The sequence below is a fragment of the Octopus sinensis genome, linkage group LG7 (assembly GCF_006345805.1).
Source record: "Octopus sinensis linkage group LG7, ASM634580v1, whole genome shotgun sequence".
Taxonomy (NCBI): domain Eukaryota; kingdom Metazoa; phylum Mollusca; class Cephalopoda; order Octopoda; family Octopodidae; genus Octopus; species Octopus sinensis.
The window spans coordinates 30064208-30089855 of NC_043003.1; the positions used below are offsets into that span (position 1 = coordinate 30064208).

General features: G+C 34.3%; 3 protein-coding genes across 7 annotated transcripts in view; 1 reads left to right on the plus strand and 2 right to left on the minus strand.

The window, feature by feature from the left end:
- Window positions 1–25648, minus strand: part of LOC115214043 (zinc finger protein 239-like) — a 26648-nt gene continuing 1000 nt past the window's right edge. The window contains exons 1-4 of one of the 5 annotated variants that reach the window (XM_036504359.1): window positions 16454–17276; window positions 13376–15024; window positions 2546–2569; window positions 1–121 (exon numbers count right to left, since the gene is read on the minus strand). In XM_036504359.1, the coding sequence (XP_036360252.1) occupies window positions 13395–14546 (1152 nt within the window). In that variant the 5' untranslated portion in view covers window positions 14547–15024; window positions 16454–17276 and the 3' untranslated portion in view covers window positions 1–121; window positions 2546–2569; window positions 13376–13394. The other 4 variants (XM_036504358.1, XM_029783071.2, XM_029783070.2 and 1 more) reach the window with 4 other exon arrangements.
- On the plus strand, window positions 6261–8990 carry LOC115214363 (zinc finger protein 2 homolog). Its single transcript, XM_029783558.1, has 4 exons — window positions 6261–6375; window positions 6517–6795; window positions 7186–7257; window positions 8914–8990. The coding sequence occupies exons 1-4, from the start codon at window positions 6261–6263 to the stop codon at window positions 8988–8990; spliced, it is 543 nt and encodes a 180-aa protein (XP_029639418.1).
- The window catches only part of LOC115214076 (zinc finger protein 271-like), an 18949-nt gene continuing 14435 nt past the window's right edge, over window positions 21135–25648 (minus strand). Inside the window, exon 3 of the mRNA XM_036504346.1 lies at window positions 21135–23074. Coding sequence (XP_036360239.1) covers window positions 22628–23074 — 447 coding nt within the window. The 3' untranslated portion in view covers window positions 21135–22627. The remainder of the gene's footprint in view (window positions 23075–25648) is intronic.

Consider the following 25648-nt stretch of genomic DNA (forward strand, 5'->3'; position numbering starts at 1 on the left):
TATAAGGGCAATGAAATGGCAGAATCGTTCGACTGTTGGTAAAAATGCGTTGCACCATTCGTTTCGGCTCTTTAAACGTTCTGAGTTCAAGTTCCACCGACGTCAACTTAGCCTTACATCGCTCCAGGGCCGATAAAATAAAATACCAACTAAGTCTGTGTGTGTGCGTTGGTCATTCGGTAATGTCTGATTATTTTTTGCGACTGCTACTGTGTTGGGCCGTTCATATTGAATATGTGGTTCTATGTTGGCTGCTCGACTGGCGCAAGTTAACTGCTGACTGTCTGCTTGTCTCTTGACAGTCCACCTGGTGATGGCTACTTTCCCTCTGCCGTATGTCTGACTGTATTTATAATGGTCATGACAGCTAGAAGGACAGACACACCACAGGAGTAATTTCTACCTGTGTAGGTCGCCTTCTGTCCACTTGAACCTTAAATGACACAACTCAGGTTTTATGTCGAAGAGAAATCCATCCATCACTTTTTGACAGGACAACGAAATTTGTTTCACGCCTGTTTGGCCAGTGGTGGATCAAACGAGCGAGAATCATTAGATTCGATTTCGAATTTCAGCTCGGAAAAAGGAAGTGCTAGTTTTTACAAACTATATTAACTAATGTGTCTTTTTTAAGACAGTACGGTGTGATTTGGTTGCTTTTGCTTTTTTCTCTTAAAATGAAACATTTGGTTTTCGTTTCTGTATTTCATGTAATTCTTGATGTTTTTATATCCCGCCCCCAATCTCCACGGAAAATTTGCCGTACTTCTTCACATTCACCAGTTTCTGGATAGAACACTTTACTCCACATTCTTTCATTTAGACTTCTCTCTAAATCTTTCTTGGGCAGTAGGAGGATGGCTGCTATCTGCCACGACATTATTTGTATGATGTCTCTCAAAGAGGGATAATGTATTTCACTAAACGCTACAGAAGCATTATTTCTTTTCACATCTTAATATGCAACAGGACTTTCTTTCCAGCCTAATTTCTTGATCATTACAACCATAATGAAAGTTAGACACTTTCACAGATATATATTGTTCTGAAAAACTTAAACTCCTACTTCAACTGTTGTTTATTGTAGAGCTGAGGCGATTTTCCTTTTCGACTTGCACTTTAGATTAAATACCAAAAAAATATGGATATTAGTGTCTTACTAATGTTTTCTCGAGAAAGAAATTCAAGATTTATCTTGAGAGTTGGGAGTACTATTGAAGCTATCATCGAATCCATCAATAAAACAAATAAATCAACGGTGTAGTCCTGTGGGAACAGTGTTCCCTTACATTTTCGGAGAGGGGAAACAGTGTTACCTCACTATTGCACAGAAATCCAAGCTTAAAATTGTGTAACGTATTGAAAATGTCCACCTTTAAAATTACTTTTGCTTCAGCTGAACTGCACACACACACACACACACACATATATAAATATCTCTTTGAAAATCAAAGAAAAAGAAGATATCTATGGACAACTGCTTCGAAACCTCCAGCTTCTATATCCAGACTATGAATTCATATTCATACCAATAATTGGAGCACTAGGTTTTGTTAGTAATTGCTGGGAAAACTGGGATTTTCAGAAAGAGAAATCGACCGGCTTATTCGTACTATTGCAATCTGTAAGTGGAACAGTAAAAATATGCAAGACTTTTCTCAAGTTCCAAATGTGAATTTGCCTGTGTTAACTACATCCCAAAGATGGAACTTTGTATCATTGTTGGAAACCGGCTCCCTTCTCAGTGGAAGATCTATAATAATTTTTAAAAAATAGAAGAAACAAACATACAGAGAGAGAGAGAGAGAGAGAGAGAGAGAGAGAGAGAGAGAGAGAGAGAGAGTGAGTGACGGTGGGGAACGTATATTCAATATCAAAGACGTCCACACATTCCATACACAGTCTTGATAAGCGATTGTCTTTTGAGAGACACAAGGGAACGAAGGGGCTGACAGAATTCACACACACATCCATCCATCCAGCATCTTCGCCCACCATTCCTAGGAGGGGGGTCATTGGGATAGAGTCCTCAGGTACCTCCTCCATCAGAAGCAACTATCATTAGACTTCCAGATGGATTCCCAAGTGTGACCATATGAGACGAGAGATATTATCCAACCATATCGTTCTTAGTCTACTCCAAGGTCTCCTATAGGTTGGCTTAGCTTCAAGTGTCTATCTTGCGATTATTTCCTGCGGTTTTCTGATCAAGTGTCCAGAGCTGTGACCTTTTATCGCAGGGAAATTGGGGCTCGACCTGGAGAGAGTCCTTCATCTTGGAGCTACATACCTCGCTCGGTCCTGGAACCGAAACTACAATCTTAAAATCATGAGTGCAACATCCCTAACCACTAAGCCACACACCTCTACATTATCTAAAATGTATCTGGAAAATTTCATGAAAAAATGACTTGAAAAAGATGCATGGTAACAAGGCCGGAAAATTTAATTGTGCCAGTAGTTGGTGCAAATTACGGCGCACATGTTGATGTAACCCGACCCCTTCCCCACTTAAAAATTATTTTTATTTTTACGGAAACCCACATTTTTGACTATGGAGATTCCGATTCTGAGAAAAAAATTGGCAAAATCGCAACTTCAAAATTTACCCTCCCCCCCACACACACACACACGCATTTTTTTTATTTTTCGCTTTTTCAGAAAATTTTTTAGGCGAAATACAGAAACAAACAGAAAAATACAGAGATTATGATTCTGAAAAAAAAAAAATTGCTGCTAATGTCGCTGGCCATTAACTGTGGCAATGTCTTTGTTATTTATGTCTGCAGACGCATTTGAATACACCGTTCGGACTCTTATTACCTCCCCTCCCATTTTCTTTCGTTGCTAATTTCACTTTTTCTTTTCTTTGTTTCCTTGTTGAAAGAATCTAGGGGCTGCTATTTGGATGGTTGGATTCTATTTTCACTTATATTTTTCTAAAGCGAAAGATCGCTTTAATTTTTCGATAATATAGTTTTTTTACGAAAGAAAACTTAGTAATGTCTGGATAAAGATTTATCGCTTGATTTAGTCTGACAACGAATTTGTCCAAATGTTTATAATTTCTATCAATTTCATTAGCTTCTTCTGTCCGTCAGTGTTATTACGAAATGCAAAAAGAAATATTATACTAAGTGACGAGAAATTACATAAGCCTAACTATCAACAGACTGTATTTTCGGGTATTTATTATCTTTTTTAGTTTCTTTCCCTAAACATTTGTAACTAATTTTTTTCTTTATATTTTGCCGATTCCACAAGTTTCTTTCTTACACGCACGCACACACACACACACGCACCAAAATTACTTGGGTTTAAACCATGATAATCTTCATTTTTTTTTTTTGTTTCCTTTAATATGCTTCTGAACTTCAAACAGCGAGTTAGAACATACTTGGGGAATCCGTAAACTTTTATTAATCGTATAACATATCCTGAATCTCGAGAATTAGTTATTTTTAATCCAATCCTTATGACTTGAGGGTGTTAATATAACATGGGTACGCCACACATCCACTTTACTGGCACTCCGCGGATTCCGACGAGTGTTCTGGTTGATCCAATCAATGGAACAGCCTGCTTGTGAAATGAATGTGCAAGTAGCTGAGCACTCTCCTGACACGCGTACCTTCACGTAGTTCTCAGGGAGATTCAGCGTGACACAAAATGTTACAAAGCTGGCCGTTTGAAGCATTGGAACAACTCATTTTTTGCCACCTGAGTGAACTGGAGCAACGGGAAATAAAGTGTCTTGCTCAAGGACAGAACTTGTCGCCATGAATCGAACTCATAATCTTACGATCGTGAGCCGAATACTCTAACCACTTGGCCATGCGCCTTCACTACACGCTCACTGGGCATTTGGGAAAGACACATAGTGCTAGTCTTACACTCACCTGTGACATGAGTCTGTTCATTAGTTTGTGTTTGAATCATGCATTAGGACTCCTTGCCAAATTCAACATTTTTAGTTTTACCTTCATAGAATTAGAGTACATAATCTAATATATGAAAATTCCGAGACATTTCATAGCCAAACGGCACAGGCACAAATTTGCTAATGGGACAGGACACCGGGACATATGGTATCTCTTTTTCCCCCTACGAAGAAATTTATATGGAATGATTAGCATTAAGTAAGCAGGAGTTTTCTAGCCCCCCCCCCTGCACTGCAGCAGGCCGAGTCAGTTACTAGTCTTTATAGAAAGACAAAGTCAAGCACAGCAGTGTATAAGTTGTTGGGTCTTCTATCCCTTATGTCAGAAACAATGTCACTGACTCTGACTCAGTTTCCCCAGGCATTCCCTTTCTACCACTTTCTCCAACAAGTAGTAGTAATAATCCTTTCTAAAATAGGCTCAAGGCCTGAAATTTTACAGGAGAGGACTAGTTGACTATATTGAAACCAGTGCTCAGCTGGTACTTATTTTGTCAACTCCAAATGATGAAAAGTAGTAGTAATAATGACAGCACAGATATAGATGGCAATTCCATCCTCATATAAGTCCACCACACTATTCTAGATTACCTAAGCCCAGTAAGCCTGTGTTATATTTTTTGTTACTTTTTTATTATTTATTGATTGTATGTTAATAAACTTCATTGTAAATATTATTCTAACCATGAAACAATATTATTGAGTGTTTAAAAATTGTTTGTAGGTGATATTAGGGAGACAATTTTGTGATCATGCAATGAAACCTATTTTTTTGACATATTCTATTATTAATTTATCACGGATTCATTTAACATTATCTTTTTTTAAAACCAAACCCCCATGATAAACAAGGATAGACATGCATATATGTGTGTGTATGTTCTGTGTGTGCACACACAAATACAATAGGTTTCAATTTCTGTCTACCAAATTAACTTACTAAGCTTCAGATGGCCTGGAGCTATAGCAGAAGACACTCATGTGAGATGCAGTGAGATTGAACTTATAGATGGTGGATTGGTCCATTTAATGCGACTCACTCAGAAGGCTATAATATCATTTAACAGGAACAAGGTACAAAGAAATACATGAAACAAGGTGGTGACTTTAAATGTCTTTAATGCTGGCCCCAAATATATATACACAAGCTGAATGAAAATGATTGATGGATATTTATTCATACATCTACATGCATTTGCATGGGTTGTATGTTAGCTGTTAACCCTGGTGAGGAAAGCTCACAAACAGCGATATGTTAGAACCAGTGCAGTATGTTGGTGCTCTTTAGATGTTGTTAACAACGTTGGTGAGAGACATGATGGTGGCAACAAAGATGGAGGTCACTGCAATGTGGTCAGTAGTTAGACCTTAGAAGGTCTGGAACCAACAGACTCCGAACTAGAAGGAGGTGAGTTTTTATAGCTGATGGTAGGCTCAACTAGTGTTTAGAACAGACTGTCTCACGTGTTTATATGGAGGCTGTGATTGGTTGTGTTGCATATTGGTGCGCGATAGAGTAAGAGACAAATACCAACCAATCAGAGTGGTAGACACAACAGGGTCCAAAACAGTGCTCAAAGGTTAGCTGTCACCTTCTACATTCGTATGTATATATATATATATATATATATATATATATATAAGAGAGAGAGAGTAAGTTCACTACAGACAGTCCCCCCACCCCCAAGTCATTTTGTGGGAGACAAAATAGATGATAAAAGGAAGATATTTCTGTAGCAAAGAGGTGAGATTAAATAAAGCAAATTTCTCATTTGTAAATTTGCAACAAATATGTTATGTTTCTAAATATTATCAACACTGTTGCAATCTACTCCATTGAAAGCCTACCTCTACAAAATTTCATTAAAAAACGTGTATTTTTCAGAAAGTTATTGTCTGGCACCAAGCCTTGTATATGCCCTCATTATACACCACTATGTTAACCCCCTCTCTTTATACAATATAAAGCATGATTGGATAAATCAATCAACCAACAATTATTTGGTTATTATAAAGAGATTTTGTCTCATTTTTTAATTTTTATTTCAGATTTTCTTTTGACATTGAGAGAACATCAACAAATGTATGAAATTTTAAAGACTGCTGAATTACATTATCATCAAGAAAGCTTGTGACAGTTTATCCAACTATGATTAAATTACTGTAAAAAATTAAATTTCATTAATAATTGTGGTGTTGATTGGAAATATATTAGTTGGATGGTGATGGTCATATTGGAGAAAATTTGACATTACACCAGAACTATATTTTTGTTGTGTCTGATATTTGTTTCTTTGAAATATTGGCAAAAGAGTAAATTATGGAAGAGAAACTGTGTAGGAGTGAAGTTCATGGTGAAATACACTCTGATAATCTTTGTGTATCTAATCAAACAATGTACATTGAAAAGAAATCAAATCTCAGTGGTAACAATGGTAAAATATTTGCACAAAGAACTAACACCTCAAAACATAAGATACTCAACACAAGCCCACTCCGTTACCAATGTGAAATTTGTGGTAAATGATTCCTAATAAAAAACTTTTTGTCTTTACATAAATGTATTCACACTTCAGATAAACTATATCACTGTGACACCTGTGATAAAACATTCTCTGAGAGAAGTCAGTTAATTTGTCATATATGTTTCCACACTGGTGATGGATTATACAACTGTAATATTTGTGGTAAAACATTCTGTGCGAGAGGCAAATTAAATCGTCACAAACGGATTCACACAGGTGAGAAACCATATTACTGTGATATCTGTGGCAAAACATTCTGTGGGAATAGTAATTTGACTAGTCATAAATGTGTTCATACAGGGAAGAAAGCATACCACTGTGATATTTGTGGTAAATCATTTTCTCACAATAGTGCTTTGACTTGTCATAAACGTATTCACACAGGAGAGAAACCATATCACTGTGATATCTGTGGTAAAACATTCTCGCATACTAGTGGTGTAACATGTCATAAACGTATTCACACTGGTGAAAGACCATACCACTGTGATATTTGTAATAAAACATTCTCCCACAACAGTGGCTTAACGTGTCACAAACGTATACACTCAGGTGAGAAACCATACCATTGTGATATCTGTGGGAAAAATTTCTTTCAAAGTGGTAAATTAACAATCCATAAACGTCTTCACACAGGTGAGAAACCCTATCACTGTGAAACCTGTGGTAAAACATTCTCACGACATGATAGCTTAAACATTCATCAACGTTTCCATACAGGTGAGAAACCATATCACTGTGATATCTGTGGGAAAACATTCTCTCAGAATACTCATTTGACTAGTCACAAACGTATTCATACTGGTGAAAAGCCATACTGCTGTGATATTTGTGGCAAAACATTCTCTCATAGTGGAATTTTATCAAATCATAAACACATTCACACTAGACATAAAGCATGGCACTAAAATATATCCTATGGTAAACATTGTCTCAGAATGGTAATTTAGCAAAGACCTGAACAGAAGATGAATCATAAAAGTTTGAACCAAAGAGAGAGCCTCTATGCAACAAAATTTCTTTTAAATCATACACTATTGTCTTTAAAAAAGATATATTGAATGCTGTAATCTGAAATGAACTTTGTCTATAAGCAATAAACTTGTTTCACTTATTCAAACAATGTACTTAAATATTATTATTTTTGTCAGGTTGATCATGATAATTAGGTAGAAGTGAGTGGTAAAGGTAAGAGGCTGTGTTCTACAACATGAATTACCCATCAATTAATGTTTTGCATTTCATATATTTATTAATCAATCAATTATATTTACATATATACAATGTATAAATTGTAATAAAAGTATGTTTTGTGATATTTAAAGTTTTAAACTGCTTAAGATGAAAATAATATTTTAGTTGATACTGTTATGTATGATAACTGTACATAGTATAAACAGAGCAAGGCTTGTAATTATATGGAAAGATATTTGCATGTATATAAATATGTATGCCAGCATTACAACCCAAGTTTGATAACCTTTTGCTTGTTATTGCAAAAGAACAAGTAGAAGAAAGCGAGAGCATCTCTTATGGAACTGAGTAACAGAATTCTGTGTAGCACCAGAGGCTCAATATTCCAACTTTAAATAACATTGAGCAAAACTTTTAGAAATACAATTTGGCAGGAATTCACACAGTTGTCTATAAAGTCCGCTGCCTTACTGGTTACATGCCTGCTGAAATTGGTTGGTTGAAAAAAATCCCTGTAGTCATTCATGCCTTTTAAGTTTTCAGAGCTGGGCATGCCTTTTATGGAATTATATTAAGGGTCTGGTTTTAAACTGATAATCTGAACAAGATGGTCTGAATGTAGGCAGAATCCTCGCTACACATTGAATAAATTGAGATTGCATTGTACTGACCGAGTCCATTTTGTGAACATTGGAACCATCATCAAACATGAATAAATTATATCACAAAACAAGCAACATATCCATGTCCTGTCTATTACATTGGTTTTTCACACATCAAAACACTGCATGATAAATCATGTAAAATATATAATATACTCGTGACTGCGGCCATGCTGGAGCACTGCCTTTAGTCGAGCAACTTGACCCCGGGACTTAATCTTTGTAAGCCCAGTACTTATTCTATCGGTCTCTTTTGCCGAACCGCTAAGTGACGGGGACATAAACACACCAGCATCGGTTGTCAAGCAATGCTAGGGGGACAAACACAGACACACAAACATACACGCACACATATATATATACATATATACGACGGGCTTCTTTCAGTTTCCGTCTACCAAATCCACTCACAAGGCTTTGGTCGGTCCGAGGCTATAGTAGAAGACACTTGCCCAAGATGCCACGCAGTGGGACTGAACCTGGAACCATGTGGTTGGTAAGCAAGCTACTTACCACACAGCCACTCCTGCACCTATATATATGCAAATCTGCATGTTAGTTGCTTCATATCATTCGGTTATAATCATGCTAGGCTTCATGAGCCTGACAGCAGAAGACCAAGTTGTCAATAGAAGCAACAGAGGTTGCCTCAAAGTGGCAGTGGATTAGATGTGAACCCTGGGAGGGTTAGTACTAATAGGACAAAAGCTGGGGCTTGATCAACTCTGGCTGGTGGGTTTGATTGTTGAAAGACCTGAAACATCCAATGGTCTCTGGAAACGTCACTGATGATGTGTTCAAGTACATCAAAGGATAATGTAGGATAAAGTTAGTGGATTTTCTCTAATATCATCACCTTCATTGTTTTATTTTAACATTTAAAAGAAAAAAAAATTTTTTTTTCATGTTTAAAACTGTTGGACAATAAAACAAACTGTCCATTTCAAACCAATTGTATATGTTGCTTAGCAGACCAGATGTCAGTACTTCCTTCCATAGTCTGTCAACTCATGACTCCTTTTGATCACCCTACATAACCATAATTGATTAAGAACTTTACTTTCTTACTATATCATTCTTTGTTTGATCCTACTATGTGGCACGTAATGCAGGTATCTCCTACCAGTTTCAGGTTAACCATGAAACCTGTCAGATGACCTAAGTAGCAAATGTCAAGTTGAGATGTTGGTGATTCATGCAGTTGTAATATTTATTCTCAACTTCCTAAAATAGTTGATTTATATATAATTGTTGCTGTATTGATTTCTGTAAAAATATAAACTTCACTACTTGGAACCATTTTTACAGTTCGTTCTGTTGGAGTTGAACTTTTGTGAACATTGTTCCAGAAGCCTCTAAGACATTGTGATTTAGAATTAGTGTCAAAGTAATCTTTAACCTGGCCTAAACTATGAATTTGTAGTTTTGAAAAACATTACTGTTTGAAAATGTGTAGTGGTTACATTTTCCACTGATTTGGAATGAATGAACTTAACCCTTTTGATACCAAAACATCTGAAACTGTCTTTGGTTCTGTGATACCAATTTCCCTGCTTGAAAGTGTTAATTTCAAAATTCTTTATAAGAAAGGCAGTGAATTTCACCAAAAATATGGTAATGAAAAGGTTAAGATCTAGTCTGGTTATATTTTACTGACACAATCCATTTTAATCAGTTATTTCTACAGAATATAAATGCATATTTTGATGTAAGAGTTAACCTAAATCTTGTCCTTCAGAGAATTTAATCATCTCTTATTATAAAAGGCAGATTTTATCTGCCTCCCTTTGGGAGTTATACAAATCTACAATATAGGATTTCTTCAATTACAATTTACCTAGCAATTTTAAGAGTACAATGCATGGCGTCATGCCAGGTCCAGTTTTTAAAATTTAAACTCCAATTAAGCAAAATTTACAGAAAACTCACATTCTGGTGTGTGTGTCAAATGCTTTTCTTAGTCTGGTTTACACCACACGCAAACGCACACACACAGTGGGCAACGAATAAAGTGAAACTAGATGTAATATTTGTTTCTCTCTATCACGCTGATAGATACATGAGTAAAATGTATGGGAAGCTAACACATAAGTGTGAGTGAAAATGTTCTTGGAAGAGAGTAAATAGCCAGAGATAGTGATTTGAGGAACACTCATACATACATACATACATACATACACACACATACATACATACACACACACACATACATACATACACACATACATACATACATATACATACACACATACACACACACACACATACACACACACACAGTATTGAAGCTTGAGAACAATCAGATACATTTGCAACACATCTGTTGAAAATATTATTGTTCACACACATACATATACATATATACATACAGACAGACAGACAGATAGACACACACACACACACACATGATCCAGCATGGCCACAACCTCAAGGCTGAAACATATAAAAGAATAACAGAATATAAATGTGTGCATGTGTGTGAGAGAGAGAGTGTGTGTGTATATGTATGTATGTATGTATGTATGTATATATATATAATAATGCGGTTTTTTCAACAGCTTGAACTAAAAGTCAGAGGGGAATGGGATAAACTACTTATATTAACTTGCTATAAAAGCAGGTAGTAATTTTATCTTGTCCTTATTCATAGTGCAAGTTTTGAAGAGTGCATTTCGATTTTAACAGCTATTTTTTTCAAAGCTATATTGGAACAGCCTAGAAGACGAGCCTCATCCTGAAAGATCTGTAGAACTCGACAAGGACATCCTGAAAACCCTGGTGGAACAAAATCTCATCGTAACTGTTGAGGAACTAGCAGAGAAGCTTGGATTTGGTCATTCAACCATTCATTGAGACCTGTGTGCTATCGGAAAAGTCAGCAAATTGGGTCAATGGGTTCCTCACGAACTTTCCGAGTCTAATTGCATGCAGAGAGTGAATGTATGCTTTTCTTTGCTGTCACATCTCACCACTACTGCGCTATGTATATCTATATATATAAAACTGTAGTTGTGTGAGTGTCTGTCCCCTTCGATTTAGATTCCTAACTACTCCCACATTTTGCGGTGCAGTTTAACCAAATTCGGGTAGCTTATAGTCGTGATTCATATCGAGCCCGTCTGAGTATTAGCGCGCGTCTACGATGAGTCTACGATTTAAAAATAATTTAACATCATTTTTTATTCCATTTTAATGCATAATTTTTCGTGTGTCGTTGGCGTCCACGCTCACACCTGCACCTGTGGGGAAGGGAGTGTAAGGAAATCAACGTCGTAATGCGTTGTCAAGGAGACCAGCGTTCTTTTAGAACAACGACTTCATCGCTTGAAGACACCAAAACAGAAATGGCTAAGAAAGCGTCTACATGAGGCTAAGAAAGCGTCTACATGAGTCTACGATTTAAAAAAAAATTTACCATCGTTTTTTTTCCATTTTAATGCATTTTTTCGCTATTATATAAGGGAAGTAACTCTCTAAAAATGTCTACGATGAGTCAACGATTTTTCAAAAAATTTACCATCATATTTTTTCCATTTTTAATGCATTTTTTGCTATAACTCTCTAAAAATGCTTATATAGTTATTTCCCTTACAAACCCGAGCAACGCCGGGCGATACTGCTAGTTGTAAATATAAAGTACCAAACAAGTAGTGTGAAACAATTGTTATACTGAGTAAATAAAAATGTGGTTTTTTCCATGTGATTATGTTCGTATATGCCATGGCCAACCCTCAAACTTCTTTTTGTTAATTAAATCTCTGATAAAATTGTGTTGGTGGCACATTTATGGTTTATAGTTCTTTACTATGTACTTGATCTGCTAATGGTAGTCTATCAGTTTCACGGTTAGGCTGTTGGTTACTTAACTGGCAATACCACTGGGGCTTTACCCTAGTTTATGGAGGCTGGATGAACACTGACAGCACAAAAAACATTATCTGTTTGCAAGAATAGACAAACTTAATGATTGTGGTCATTCATTAAATTTTTTAATGGAGGCCTCATTAAAGTTTTTTGATCTAGCATTTCTGAATCTTGGTTCTCTATGTCAGATATATAGGCTTGCCTTTCCTTTGACCTAAAGGCATGGGTGAGAGAACCCTTATTGATAAATGCAAAGACCATCCAAAGTAACTTAAATCAGTCCTGGCTTTACTTTTGTTCTTTCTTTCTTTGCATTGTTGAAGGCAACAGACACATTCCACAATTAATATTCTATAAAAAGATTTTTCTAAAAGTATTATTTCATATTAAATGTAACCACAAGTAAAATGAATCATCTGGGATGTTTAAGTGAAGTTTTAAAAAGGAACATCACATACATAACTTAATGAGCATAATATTAAATGATCAATGCATCCAAATCTAACCTGAAACACCAACGGGCAGGGGAATAAAATTGCAAAAATATTATTCATTCAGCCCCCACCACCATGTGAAAAGTAGTAACAAATATAAAGGCATGTAACTTTTTTGCTTGTGAGAACATGGAAGACTGGTGTTGAAAAAATCTGGTTACCAAAATGTGGTAAATGGAGCAGCCAGCTGAGCCAAAATGGTAAGCTATGGGTATGTAATGGTGGATACTATGAGACACACACACACAAACGATCTAAATGCTGTCCTGTTTTGTCTGTATAGTGCATTGCAAAGTCTGCATGTAATGCAGTAGATAAGGTTGGTTAAAATTTTGAGTGACATCATTCTGGGATTTTAGATTGTTTAAAGGTGTATTGTTGGGGTGAAGTTATAGAAGTGACATCTGTGATGAGAGCATCTGGTTAGGGGGCGAGGATGTTTCTAATCAGCAGGTTATAGAGATTCCATTTCATTCTGATGGATAATAATAAAAATAAGACTGGGAAGATTGTTTTAGAAAGACATAAATATTACAAAATATTCTTTAATAATTCAATTAACAAAACAATAGTATATAAACATGGTTTTCAAATATTTTGCATAATGTTTATAACATTACATAAACTGTCACACAGAAATTCCATTACAAAGTAATCATATATACAATTTCTTTTTAAATAATTCTATTGTTTTACCAATTGACTTCCTTTGGGATCATAGTACCATTTTTAGAAAATGCTTCTTCACAGACATGGCGCTGGATGTGTTGCCTGTGTGAACAGGTCTGTGACGTGTTAAACTCTGCTTATCAACATATGTTTTACCACAAATATCACAATTGTATGGTCTCTCACCTGTGTGACCACGTACATGAAGTGTCAAATGACTGCTTTGAGAAAATGTTTTACCACAGATATCACAGTGGTATGGTTTCTCGCCTGTATGAATGCGTAAATGTTGAGTTAAATGAGCATTCTGAGAGAATGTTTTATCACAAATATCACAGTGATATGGTTTCTCACCTGTGTGTGTGCGTATATGTCTAGTCAATCCAGTTCTGTCAAAGAAGGTTTTCTCACAAATATCACAGTAAAATGGTTTATCTCCTGTATGAACCTGTTTGTGAATAGTTAAAGTTTGACAAGCAGAGAAAGTTTTTCCACAGATATCACAGTCATATGGTTTCTCACTTGTGTGAATACGTTTGTGATGAGTCATGTTACCTCTTTGAGAAAATGCTTTTCCACAGACATCACAGCTGTACGGCTTTTCACTTGTGTGAATGGATATGTGTCTATTCAAATAAGAACTTCCAGAAAATGTTTTAGCACAAATACCACACTGATATGGTTTTTCTCCTGTGTGAGTTCGTTTATGAATAGTTAATTTATGACTTTGAGAATATTTTTTACCACAGATATCACAGCGATATGGTTTCTCACCCGAGTGAGAATATTTGTGTGTAGTCAAATGAGCTTGCTGAGAGAATGCTCTCCCACAAATATCACAGTGATATGGTTTTTCACCTGTATGAATACGTTTATGCTTAGTTAAATTACCGCTGTCAGAAAAGGCTTTGTCACAGATTATGCATTGATAAACTTTCTTATCCTTCTGAACATTTTTATGCAAAGATAAAGAACTGGTTTTAGCAATTGTTTTACTATAAATTTTTAAATATTTAAGCTTTGAGCTTTTATGAAGCAATTTTTGCTTAAATAAGGTATCAGATTGTGTGAATGTTTTCATATCATTGTCAAAGTAATCTGATATCTTCTCTGTATCTTCATATGTCTGATAAGATATGTCACTAGATTCAGACTGTGTCTGATCACAAGCCTGACTCTCACACAGTTTATTCTCCATAATTACTATACAAATATTCTAAAATATTCTGTAATTGTCAAATACCTCCATGGAGAATACTGAAGTGCTTGAATCCACTTAATAAATTGAAGTTGCAATGTATTTTCTTTTGAACTAAAAAGTGATATCTGATAAAGACTGATGATGTCTCAATCATAAAGTTTCAAGATATTTTATTAGGACTGTTTCTGTGTTTTTTTCTTCTTCAATTTTGGAATTAAAAACCAGTAAGTAAACTGACCCCAGTTTTCAATAAACGCCCAGACACAAAAGAAATTACACATAAACCAAGATAGATATTATGTTATCATGTCTATATTATCTCTTTATAACCATAATATAAACTTCACAGAAACCTAATCAAGGTCATAAAGAATAGTTGAGTTTTTTGATAACGTCTGTCTTCTATTTTCAAAGTCTGACAAAGTCCTTGATAAATCTTGAATCAGCAATTACCATCTCAATGTCACCATAAATCCTGAAATAAAGAATATAAGGTAAAAAGGACAATGAAAAAGTAACACAAAGTTTATTCGAGAAGAGGTATTTGATCTCAGACATTGTGTGAGATGTTGGAATAATAAAGAAAAATGAGAAAATAGTTACAGGATGACTATGTAGTGTGTAGGTGAGTCTGTAGGAAAACATGATAAATTTCTCTTTTTCCTTGAGCACAAGTTAGTTGTTTGGACAGATGCTAACCAGGTAGGGTTGCATTGTACACATTCAAACAACTTCCACCCAAGGCTAGAATGTGCCTTCAAACAGAAAGTTAATTGAGTCGCTGTTAATACGTTGCACAGTTAGCCACATCATTTGAAGCTTCTCATTCTATCAGCCTCATCCAGAACATGGAAGGTAACCAGTTCGCTTTCCTGGTTATTATATTCATTGGATCGATAAGTTATTCTGAGCAATTCTGACTCTTCATACCTAATTTTTCTCTTGACATTCAAGTTGTATGCTGCGATGAGTTTATATCAATTTATCTGGCTTGCAGAATTTAGTCTCTTCAGTAGTACTAGCGTCTGTACTATGAAATTTATATCCAACTTCATCTTAAAGGCAGTTGAACTCATGTAAATATGTAGTAAGTGAAACCAAATCTATTTATGTCTTCCATTATATTCTTGTTAGACTGAGGTCTAAACATTATGATTTGTACAAAATAAAAGTTCCTGTTACACACAATTGTTCAGCGTTCTAAAAGTGTGTAAAATAAATTGTTTTATTAGACCATAAAAAGAGATTATTGCCTTCTGATTCTTTCTGCACACAGTTGACTTTCTTCATTATGATATTCTTGAATGAAACTAATGTTTGTACTAATCGAATTTATCATGGTTATTTGAATGTATATTCTGATAACCTTTGCATATTGACTTACAAGGTGTTTAATAACTTTCTGTAACGCGTCATATTACTAACTATCATATCTTTTGCAAAAAGTCATTCAGAATGGAGATAATGATGGGATACATAGACGTAGAAAGAACAGAAGCGAGACTGTGTACGAATAGATAAGTCAAAGATGTTATCTGCATAGTAAGCAATAATTTAGCTAATGTTTGCATATTTCATGAAAAAAAAAAAACATATCCATTTCCAAAACGTCAAGCAAAATCCAATTATTAAAAATTCCCTAGCATGCTAGATATAGCAACTGTAAAGTTCTTTGCAGCTCTAAAACATTTTGTCTCCCTCATTATTACAACAACAATACATTTGTAATTAAATGCTACAATTTACATAATGTAACTTCTCATTGTCATTCTAGCATTACTACAGCTTGATGTCTCCCCCTATGCTTTTCTTTTCCTTATAACAGAAAAAAAAAAAAAAGGAGGAGTGTTTATTGGACATGTCCACTACAGACTGCTAAATGTTTAGGGTGGGGGAGAACATACTCAGAATAAAACAGCAGTTATATTTTCCTATCATGAGCGCTTCCGGCCACTGTGTCTGAAGACTCGTCAATACTGTCAAGCGCAACAATTGACATGTAACATTCTGACCATAAACAGAAATATAGGGCTCGACGATATAAATACAAGTTTGCTGAGCCGATTAGTTCGATTTGCATAAACAGTGCTTCTTTGACAGTAGTGTGTCGATGTTGAAAGGCAAAGGAAAAAGACAGAAGAGTTGCGACATTAGAACAATTTGAAACTAATACTTGAAAAATCTATGATGGATTTTATGATATAGTTTACGAGTATGACAGTAACTATGCAGTACGATTTAAAATATGTGATTGCTAAAAGATAAGCAAATCTTAAAATAATTTTCACTTGATTTATATGATTAACACGTCTAATTAGAAATTACACGAGAAGGTACAATCAACGGTTGGGTGTAAATATATTTAATATTTCCACCGCATTTTGATTTAATTATATCTTGTTAAAATACAATAATTAAGCATGAACACAAGATGAACCTATATATCTATGTACACACACGAGAACTCGATGAACTAGAAAATTTCCCTAGATGTCAGAAATAAAGGCTGACAAAAACTGATTTGGCTGAATTAACACTCGGTTGACAACGAGAGAAAAAACAAGGAGAACGTCGTGATAACATGTGATAATTAATAAACAAATACTGGAAGTTACCATGTTTAATGTCGGCTAAACATTTCTAAAAGTAAATAGATAATGGAGATTAAACATAAAAGCAAAATAACAAGTAACCATTAATACATATGATGAGTTGTTACCATTAGAAATACTAAAACCTTACATTCAATAAAGTTTTCTTTCTGTCTTTTCTCAAAATTTGGTACAAATAATACAGGGATGAACAGACCTAGACATTAACTGTTGTGCGACAAAATTTGGACACACTTCCGTAGTTTTAAGCAGCTATCTATCAGCCGTATTTTCGTAAAAGGATTTCTCTTTCAATAACTATTTGCTGGCATAAAACATGCGCTTTCCTTTCCAATTTTTAAATGTATGAAAAAAGTTGTCCTGCATCTTATGCGCCCCTATTACGGTTGGAAGACTGAATGTCCTAGGCTAGGGATCCGGATAAGTATATGTTTGTTTCGTTCAATAACGTAGAAGATTCGGTAAATTTTGGGAAATACACCCACACGCGTTCCACTAAGAAAAAAAAATAACTGCGGATTTTTTGCGTGGAAACAAGGGTAATATTTGATTCTTTCACTCGCACGATTTTCTCTAAGAAAAAAAATACTCGGATTTTTTGCATGGAATCAAGTACCTTGACCTCCTAATAAGCTACAAACTCCTTGTTTTTGTTCGGAAAAGTGGGGATGGAGAACCGCCCCCAGCATATCCCGGAGTCATTAGAATTTTTTTTTTTCCGTTGAATGAATCCAGTGATCGGATCTTTTCCTTTTGAACGGCACAGGTCAACACAATTTCTAGTTAACTAAACACTTTAAAACTTCGTATACTGGTAGTTTTAGACGCAGCAAATGATTTTAGCTCACTAGAGGCAATTCATTGGTTAAAATTCGAAAATTTAAACTATGTTAAACAAACAAATTATAATTTTCTCAAGAAAGCCAAGAGGAAAAAATGTTTTATTTTGACACATTCTACCAGTATACGAAGTTTTAAAGTGTTTAGTTAACTAGAAATTGTATTGACATGTGCCGTTCAAAAGGAAAAGATCCCGGTGATCTCCTAGTATGCTACAAAACCCATTTTTGGGTCGGGAAAATGGGGTTAGGTGAGGTGGGAGCCTCGGAAATTTCACTCCCCACTCCCATTGATCTTTCTATCTGCACGATTTTCACTAAGAAAAAAAACTCAGATTTTTTTGCATGGAATCAAGTACCCTGACCTCATAATATGCTGCAAACCCCTTATTTTTGTTCGGAAAAAAGAGGTGGGTGGGAAACCGGATCTCACCCTCTATCCCGAAATCATTGGAATTTTTTTTACATTGAATTTATTCAGGTGACCTCCTAATATGTTAGAAAACCCTTTTTTTTGGGTCCGGAAAACGGGGTGGGTGGAACCCTCGGAAATTTCACCCCCATTTTCAAATATTTTTTGCTATTTCTTTCTCTGCCCATAATTTTAGATAGCATTTAGCAGAAATATGTTTTCGGGAGAGTGTGGATTACGTTAGATTGAAAATTCAAAGAAGTTTGAAATGAATAAGTAAAGATGTAGAGGTTAGAGAAGTTAGTGGTAACGAAGTGTGGAGAGGTAGACAATAAATTCATCTTTAAAAAAAAACACGTTAGAGTTTTTGCATATATGAGTGAAATGAAGTAAAATATTAACAAAATATCTTTTTCCTACCTCTTAAAATCACTGGATAAAATATATATAATCCCGAATAGATTTTCCTGGCTTGCCACTCCTCAGTCAAACCGATCAACACATGCCAGAATGGAAAGCAGACGTTAAACAATAATGGTGATGATGATCATATATATAATTATGATAGATTGTTACCTATTCAATATTTAGGTAAATAAACTTAGTCACCCACTCATTCTCTCTCTCTCTCTTCACTGCAGTTTGTGCCATATAAAAAGCATCCAGTACACTCTGAAGTCGTTATGTTAGGAAGGGCATCCAACCATAGAAATCATGCCAAAACAGACAGCAGAGCTTGGGTAGTCTTCTGACTTGCCTGTTCCTGTCAAACCATCATATTCTTGCCAGCATGGAAAACAGATGTTTGATGATAGTGGTAGTGGTGATGTAATGATATTGATGATGATGATGGATGGTTTCATACTTTATTCGAGTATACTGTCACAACATCATATTTACATCCATACTTTACACTTAGTACACTGTATGAAATTTTTACTGGCTCCTTTAATTCCCATCAAGCCTGGTAGGCTCCTTCTATCTTGGTGGTTGTAGAATCCTGTTTTCTAAAATCTTAAGTTTTTGTTAAGTTTACTTTGAGGCCAATTGATTCTGAGTTTTGCTTCTATCTCTGGCATTCCTTCTTTAAATTTATGGCAGATTCAGCTATATGAATTAAGTTAACATATACAGTTCCTACAGAGACTATCTTAAACTTCTCTGTTTACAACCTTAAAAGACTAAGTAAATAAGAGGTAGGGTGAGGAGTAAACCTTAGTAGACCTCTACTCACATGTTAAGTTTGTCATTGTACTCATAACTCTCATCTTGCTGACGTCACTTCTCTATATAGGTTTCATGGTGATCACAAGCCATTCATCTACTTGTAGCAAGCATCTGCCTCAACTTGAGTTCAAACTACTTATTCTTCAATTAGAAGAAGATTTATGTAAGTGGAAACAGAATTTTTCAAATTGTGTGATGAAGTTTTAAAAAAACTTATGATGGTCAATAACTACACATCAAATTTACTGACTGACATCAGCAAAAATACTAACAATCTGTTGATTGAAAATCCATCAAGCTTTGATTTAGCTGAGTTTTTATATGAAGAGAGGAATGACAGATAGTCAGATGGTTTCTCAGTTACAGACAGACAAGAGAGAAACAAACTCAGTTATGTATCCCATCAGAGGTTATTGACCATTGGACAATGTAAACAACTGTAATTGCTACTCATCTAAAAAATGGTAGGAGACACATGCATTCATATCTACATATAAATAAGCTACCCAACTAAATCCCTAACATGAGCAGAACATTGTCTTACAGAATCAGGTTACAACATAATTCACATTTGCCAATGGTGTCTGTATTTCTTTTCCTTGAACCCATCATTTCCACCTTTAACAATAAAACAATTCATGACTTAAAAATGACAGATTACTCTTATTTTTCTTTCAATATTGTTATTGTTTACTACTCCTAGTTCCCTTAGCAAAATCCAGATTACAGAAAGTGGAACCTTGTCAAAGAACTTATCCAGGTCATTGTATGGTAGGTACGAGGGCTTACTCCTTGCTAAGTAATTTTTCTGTTATTGTCTCATTAGGCAGAGATTTTTGGTAATACCTTTTGTAGCTGAAACCTAAACCATGTAGGTTAATTCTGTTCCAATGGATTGCATTAGCTGGGTCATCACATCATATATGTGGACACAGTTTATACAGAACTTTTTGGATGCGTACAGTTTATACAAATTCACATGAATGGATACACACACAGGTTACTAATCTGTAAATCTTATCTGTAATATCATTCTGCTAGGGATGATGTATGTTTTGTTTAACTATGAAATAAAATCAAAGACAATCTACTATGCCCACAAAAATTTATATTTCTACTAAACTATGGAACAAAATCAATGAGGTGGCCAATACTGTTATAAACAGCATTTAAATTATTTGCAAATTATTTCAATGTGAAATAAATACATACATACATAAATATATATGTATGTGTCAAGTGTGCGTGCATGTGTGTATGTGCAAGGTTTTTTTAAGAATTCACTGTAGGACAGCTGCTATACTTCATTCAAGGGGAGTGTATGTTCAAGTCCAGTCTTATGCCCTTTTTTGATATGAAAGGAAAGATGTACAATATATCAAAATTTTATTAAAGCATTATCAACATAGTCATACAATAGTAGAATTAACATCTTTAATTTCATTGCATAGTTACACAGTTAAGATTATTTAAAGTGTTTGATTATTATTTCTTAATCATTTTAGTCATAATGGAAAGACAAAGAGAAGTGAACTAATATTTTTTAACAGAATATTATATATAACACTTCCTAGAGTATATTTACTCAGGATGTAAAGATAAAAATAAGAAATTAGAAGAAAGATAAATTGAGATGGGTATAACAAATATAATTTTCAAAGATGATTTATACTTTTTTTAAAAATGACTTTGAAACTTTACTCTACCTCAAGAAACAAACATCACAGCAACAAATGCAGTTTCAAAAGAAATTATACACTTCATGGGTCTCTGTAAACTTCAGTCTTTCAGTTTTCAACAAAACTGTGGGACTTCCATGGATGTTGCTAGTTTACTAAAACCTGCATGCTTATGCAGTTACTAATTGTTGATACCGCAGCCATCACTACATACTAATAAGGCCACTGATCTTTAGATCACCCCCTACCCAACCTAAACAATGAATTAGATTATCAACATATAGGGACATCATATATTGTAACCATATCTGAAGTCTGTCATTGACAATAATAAACCTTGATGAATGCCTACATATACACTATATTCTGTATCTTTCAAGTATCAAAATTTTAGTTAGTCATGGCTCTCCTCATAATTTATATCTTAACTCTTTTGACACCAACCTACCTGAGGCTGCCTCTGGTTCCATGATTCAAACTTTATGTTTTAAAGTGATCTAAATTAAAACTTTCCATAGAAATTCCATATTAATTTGTTTCAAACACCAGCTTAATAATGACAAAGTTATTTTACTATTTTTTTTATTTTCAAAATCAACTGAAACAAAGACAATGTATTTCAACAGAAATATATAATAACAAAAATTTTAAATCACAAAAATACAACTGTCAACAGCATCAATAAACATAGTGACAAATGTCTGTGAAACCAAATTAAGTTTGATGTTAATCTAAGGTAAATTGTGAACAATTTTACACATTTATATAAAATATAATTATATAATATTTGAACACCTCATTTGTAACTGACATTAAACCAGATACATTGACAAACAGTCAGTTCCATTATCACATCAATTTTATTTAACATTTTTCCAGGACATCCCAGAAAAAAAAAAAAATAAAATATCCAGTTTGAGAGAACCTGACACCAGAAATTTCTCAAATATGAGATTTTTCAAGTTTGAGAGACATAAAAATAACACAATAAGGTAACATAACAAATCAATGAAATTAATTTTAATATATTGTGTGTGAATATTTTATTGAAACTTTTCTCAACCAAATAAACATTTTGGCTGGTATCTGATAAAACAGTGTTATAGAAAGTTAACAATAGTAAATATTACAACACTGAGACATACAATTTTCTTTAAAAATGTTACAAAATATTCTCAAATACTTCAAGTAATATAACATTATATAAACTTTACTTTCAGCCAATTTTCATGATGTTCCATGACATTTGATTTATGATCAGTAAAGCTACCATACTTAATGGATATTTTGTCCTGATTTCATAAGTTTCTTATTTGCGTGCATGAACAGGTTTGTGACGGGTTAAACTTTGATTATCAGCATATGCCTTACCACAAATATCACAGCTGAATGGTCTTTCACCTGTGTGACCACGTACATGAAGTTTTAAATGACCTCTCTGAGAAAATGTTTTACTACAGATATGACAGTGGTATGGATTTTCACCAGTGTGAATACGAACATGTTGAGTTAAATGACCATTCTGAGAGAATGTTTTCCCACAGATATCACAGTGGTATGGTTTCTCACCAGTATGCATGCGTATATGTCTAGTTAATCCAGTACTCTCAGAGAATGTTTTCCCACAGACATCACAGTGGTATGGTTTCTCTCCTGTGTGAACTTGTTTGTGACGAGTCAGTTTATTATATTCCGAGAATGTTTTCTCACATATATCACAGTGGTATGGCTTCTCACCAGTGTGAGTACGTTTGTGAACAGTCATATTGCCTCTCTGAGAGAATGTTTTCCCACAGACATCACAGCTATATGGTTTTTCCCTTGTGTGAATGTATTTGTGTCTTTTCAGATAAGACCTTCGTGAAAATGTTTTAGCACAAACACCACATTGATATGGTTTCTCTCCTGTGTGGGTTCGTTTGTGAAGAGTTAATTTATCACTTTGAGAGAATCTTTTGCCACAGATATCACAATGATATGGTTTCTCACCTGAGTGAGTATATTTGTGTGTAGTCAAATGACCTTGCTGAGAGAATGCTCTCCCACAAATATCACAGTGGTATGGTTTTTCACCCGTATGAATACGCTTATGCTTGGTCAAATTACTGCTGTCAAAGAAAGTTTTGTCACAGATTATGCATTGATAAACTTTCTTATCCTTCTGAACATTTTTATGAAATGACAAAGAGCTAGTTTTAGCAATTGTTTTACTATAAATTTTTAAATATTTAAGCCTTGAGCTTTTATGAAGCAATTTTTGCTTAAATAAGGTATCAGATTGCGTGAACGTTTTCATATCATTGTCAAAGTAATCTGATATCTTCTCTGTATCTTCATATCTCTGATAAGATATGTCGCTAGATTCAGGCTGTGTTTGATCACAAGCCAGACTCTCGCACAATTTATTCTCCATAATTACTATACAAATATTCTGTAATTGTCAAATACCTCCATGGAGAATACTAAAGTGCTTGAATACACTTAATAAATATTGAAGTTGCAATGTATTTTCTTTTCTAAAAAGTGATATCTTATAAAGACAGATGATGTCTCAATCATACAGAAACAGTTTCATGATATTTTATTTGGACAGTTTTTTGGTTTTTTTTCCTAGAGTCTAATCTTGGAATTAAAAGGCACCAGTAAACTGATTTTAGTTCTTAAGAGACACCTAGATAAACCAAGAGAATCGTCATTTTTTTAAAATTATTTTTTTAATTATAATTTGTTTATAAACTTCATTGCTGCTTTAGGTTACAGAGAACAGTTACTTGTATTCTTGATAATGTCAGTCTTCTGTTTTCAAAATCTGACAAATTTCGTGAATTGGCAATGTTGCCACAAACCCTGAAATAAATAACATAAGGTGAAATGGACAATGGAAAGTTGACACAAAGGTTATTTTGAAGGTAAATCTTGACTAGAGATACTGAAATGATATGTACAGAAGAAAGACACAATAGTATGAATATGTGTAAATGGAAGATGTGATATTTGGATGAGGACTTTGGAAAGGAGATAATAAATATGCTGGTGTAGAAAGAAGAGTAGAATGTTTTTTCATAAATGTATTTACAAATAGATCATTTATGAACATAGATCTGCATGAAAAGTAATAATTCAGTCAGTTCTATCACATTTGATGCAAGAAACACTAAAAAAAAAAAACTATAACTAGAAATGATTATTAAATGAGAATAAAACAATATTAATCAATGACTAATATAATTTTATTAATTATGGCATGTATAGGCAACAACTCCTGGTATATTTTGATCTGATCATGGCCTCATTAGCGAAGCATACAGGAGTAAAAATGGAAAAATCTAAGTATATGAACAAATTTATACATTGGGTTGTATAGGAAAATAGAGACACATCTGTTTCAGTCTTCTTTTGTAATTTACATTACCGATAAAGCCATATTAGTCTGAAAAAATATCTTAGAACAAATATCTCAGAGATATTTTTTCAGCCAAAGTGTAATTATAATATCTTAATAAGACATATATAAATTTATGTTAACAAACCAATTCTCATTACTATTGTAAATTCAGAAGATACCAACAACCAGCTGTGAAACACTGTTAATAAATAACTAAAGGAATCAAAGCAATTCATTTTCCAGGTGGGTTGATATTATTGCAGGCAATTTGAATGTCTGCATGGAATATGGTCTATTCAAAGGGTAACAATTCAATAGTAACTGTTTGGCTATATATGCAGTTGTACCTGTCATCAACTTTTGCCCTAATCTATCCAACTTACGCACAATAGATATACACGTGTATATATATATATATATATATACACACATGCATAGAGATATACTCCAAACTATGGGTGTTTGATCTCTTTGCTTCTTATTGGCCTGTTTTAAGCCATAACCTCTAATTATCCTTTATATTCAAAAGTTAACCTTCTCAGACCAGGGCACTAGTGTTTAACTTTACCTTCCACTTGGGCTCCTGAGCATAAAAATTAATAGTTCCATATATTGCTCAAGAATAATGATTGTAGGTAAACTAAAGGACAGAATTGGCTGCATCTTATTTCTCTGCATGTGTTGTCCATTACCGCTTTACTGAAAATATGGCAGAAATAAAATTTAACCTATTTCTGCTATTGCAGGAATACGGCGTGACAGGGTTAAGTTTGAATGAACCACTGATCCAACAGACGTTAGATTTGTTCAGATCGATGTAAGAAATCTCACCTGTTAACAATTTTACTTGATGATGGTGGATTATGTGTTATGTAATCTTCAATGAATGCATTAATAAAATTCTACTGGAACAGCTGTCGTATATTTTGAATATCATTTATGTTT

What these genes read in the sequence shown, in the direction of transcription:
- LOC115214363 (XM_029783558.1), top strand. Translation starts at nt 6,261, where the DNA reads ATGGAAGAGAAACTGTGTAGGAGTGAAGTTCATGGTGAAATACACTCT. An exon ending in ATACCACTGTGATATTTGTG is followed by an intron (nt 6,796 to 7,185) that starts GTAAATCATTTT and finishes GTTTCCATACAG; the next exon opens with GTGAGAAACCATATCACTGT. An exon ending in TCATTTGACTAGTCACAAAC is followed by an intron (nt 7,258 to 8,913) that starts GTATTCATACTG and finishes TAATCATGCTAG; the next exon opens with GCTTCATGAGCCTGACAGCA.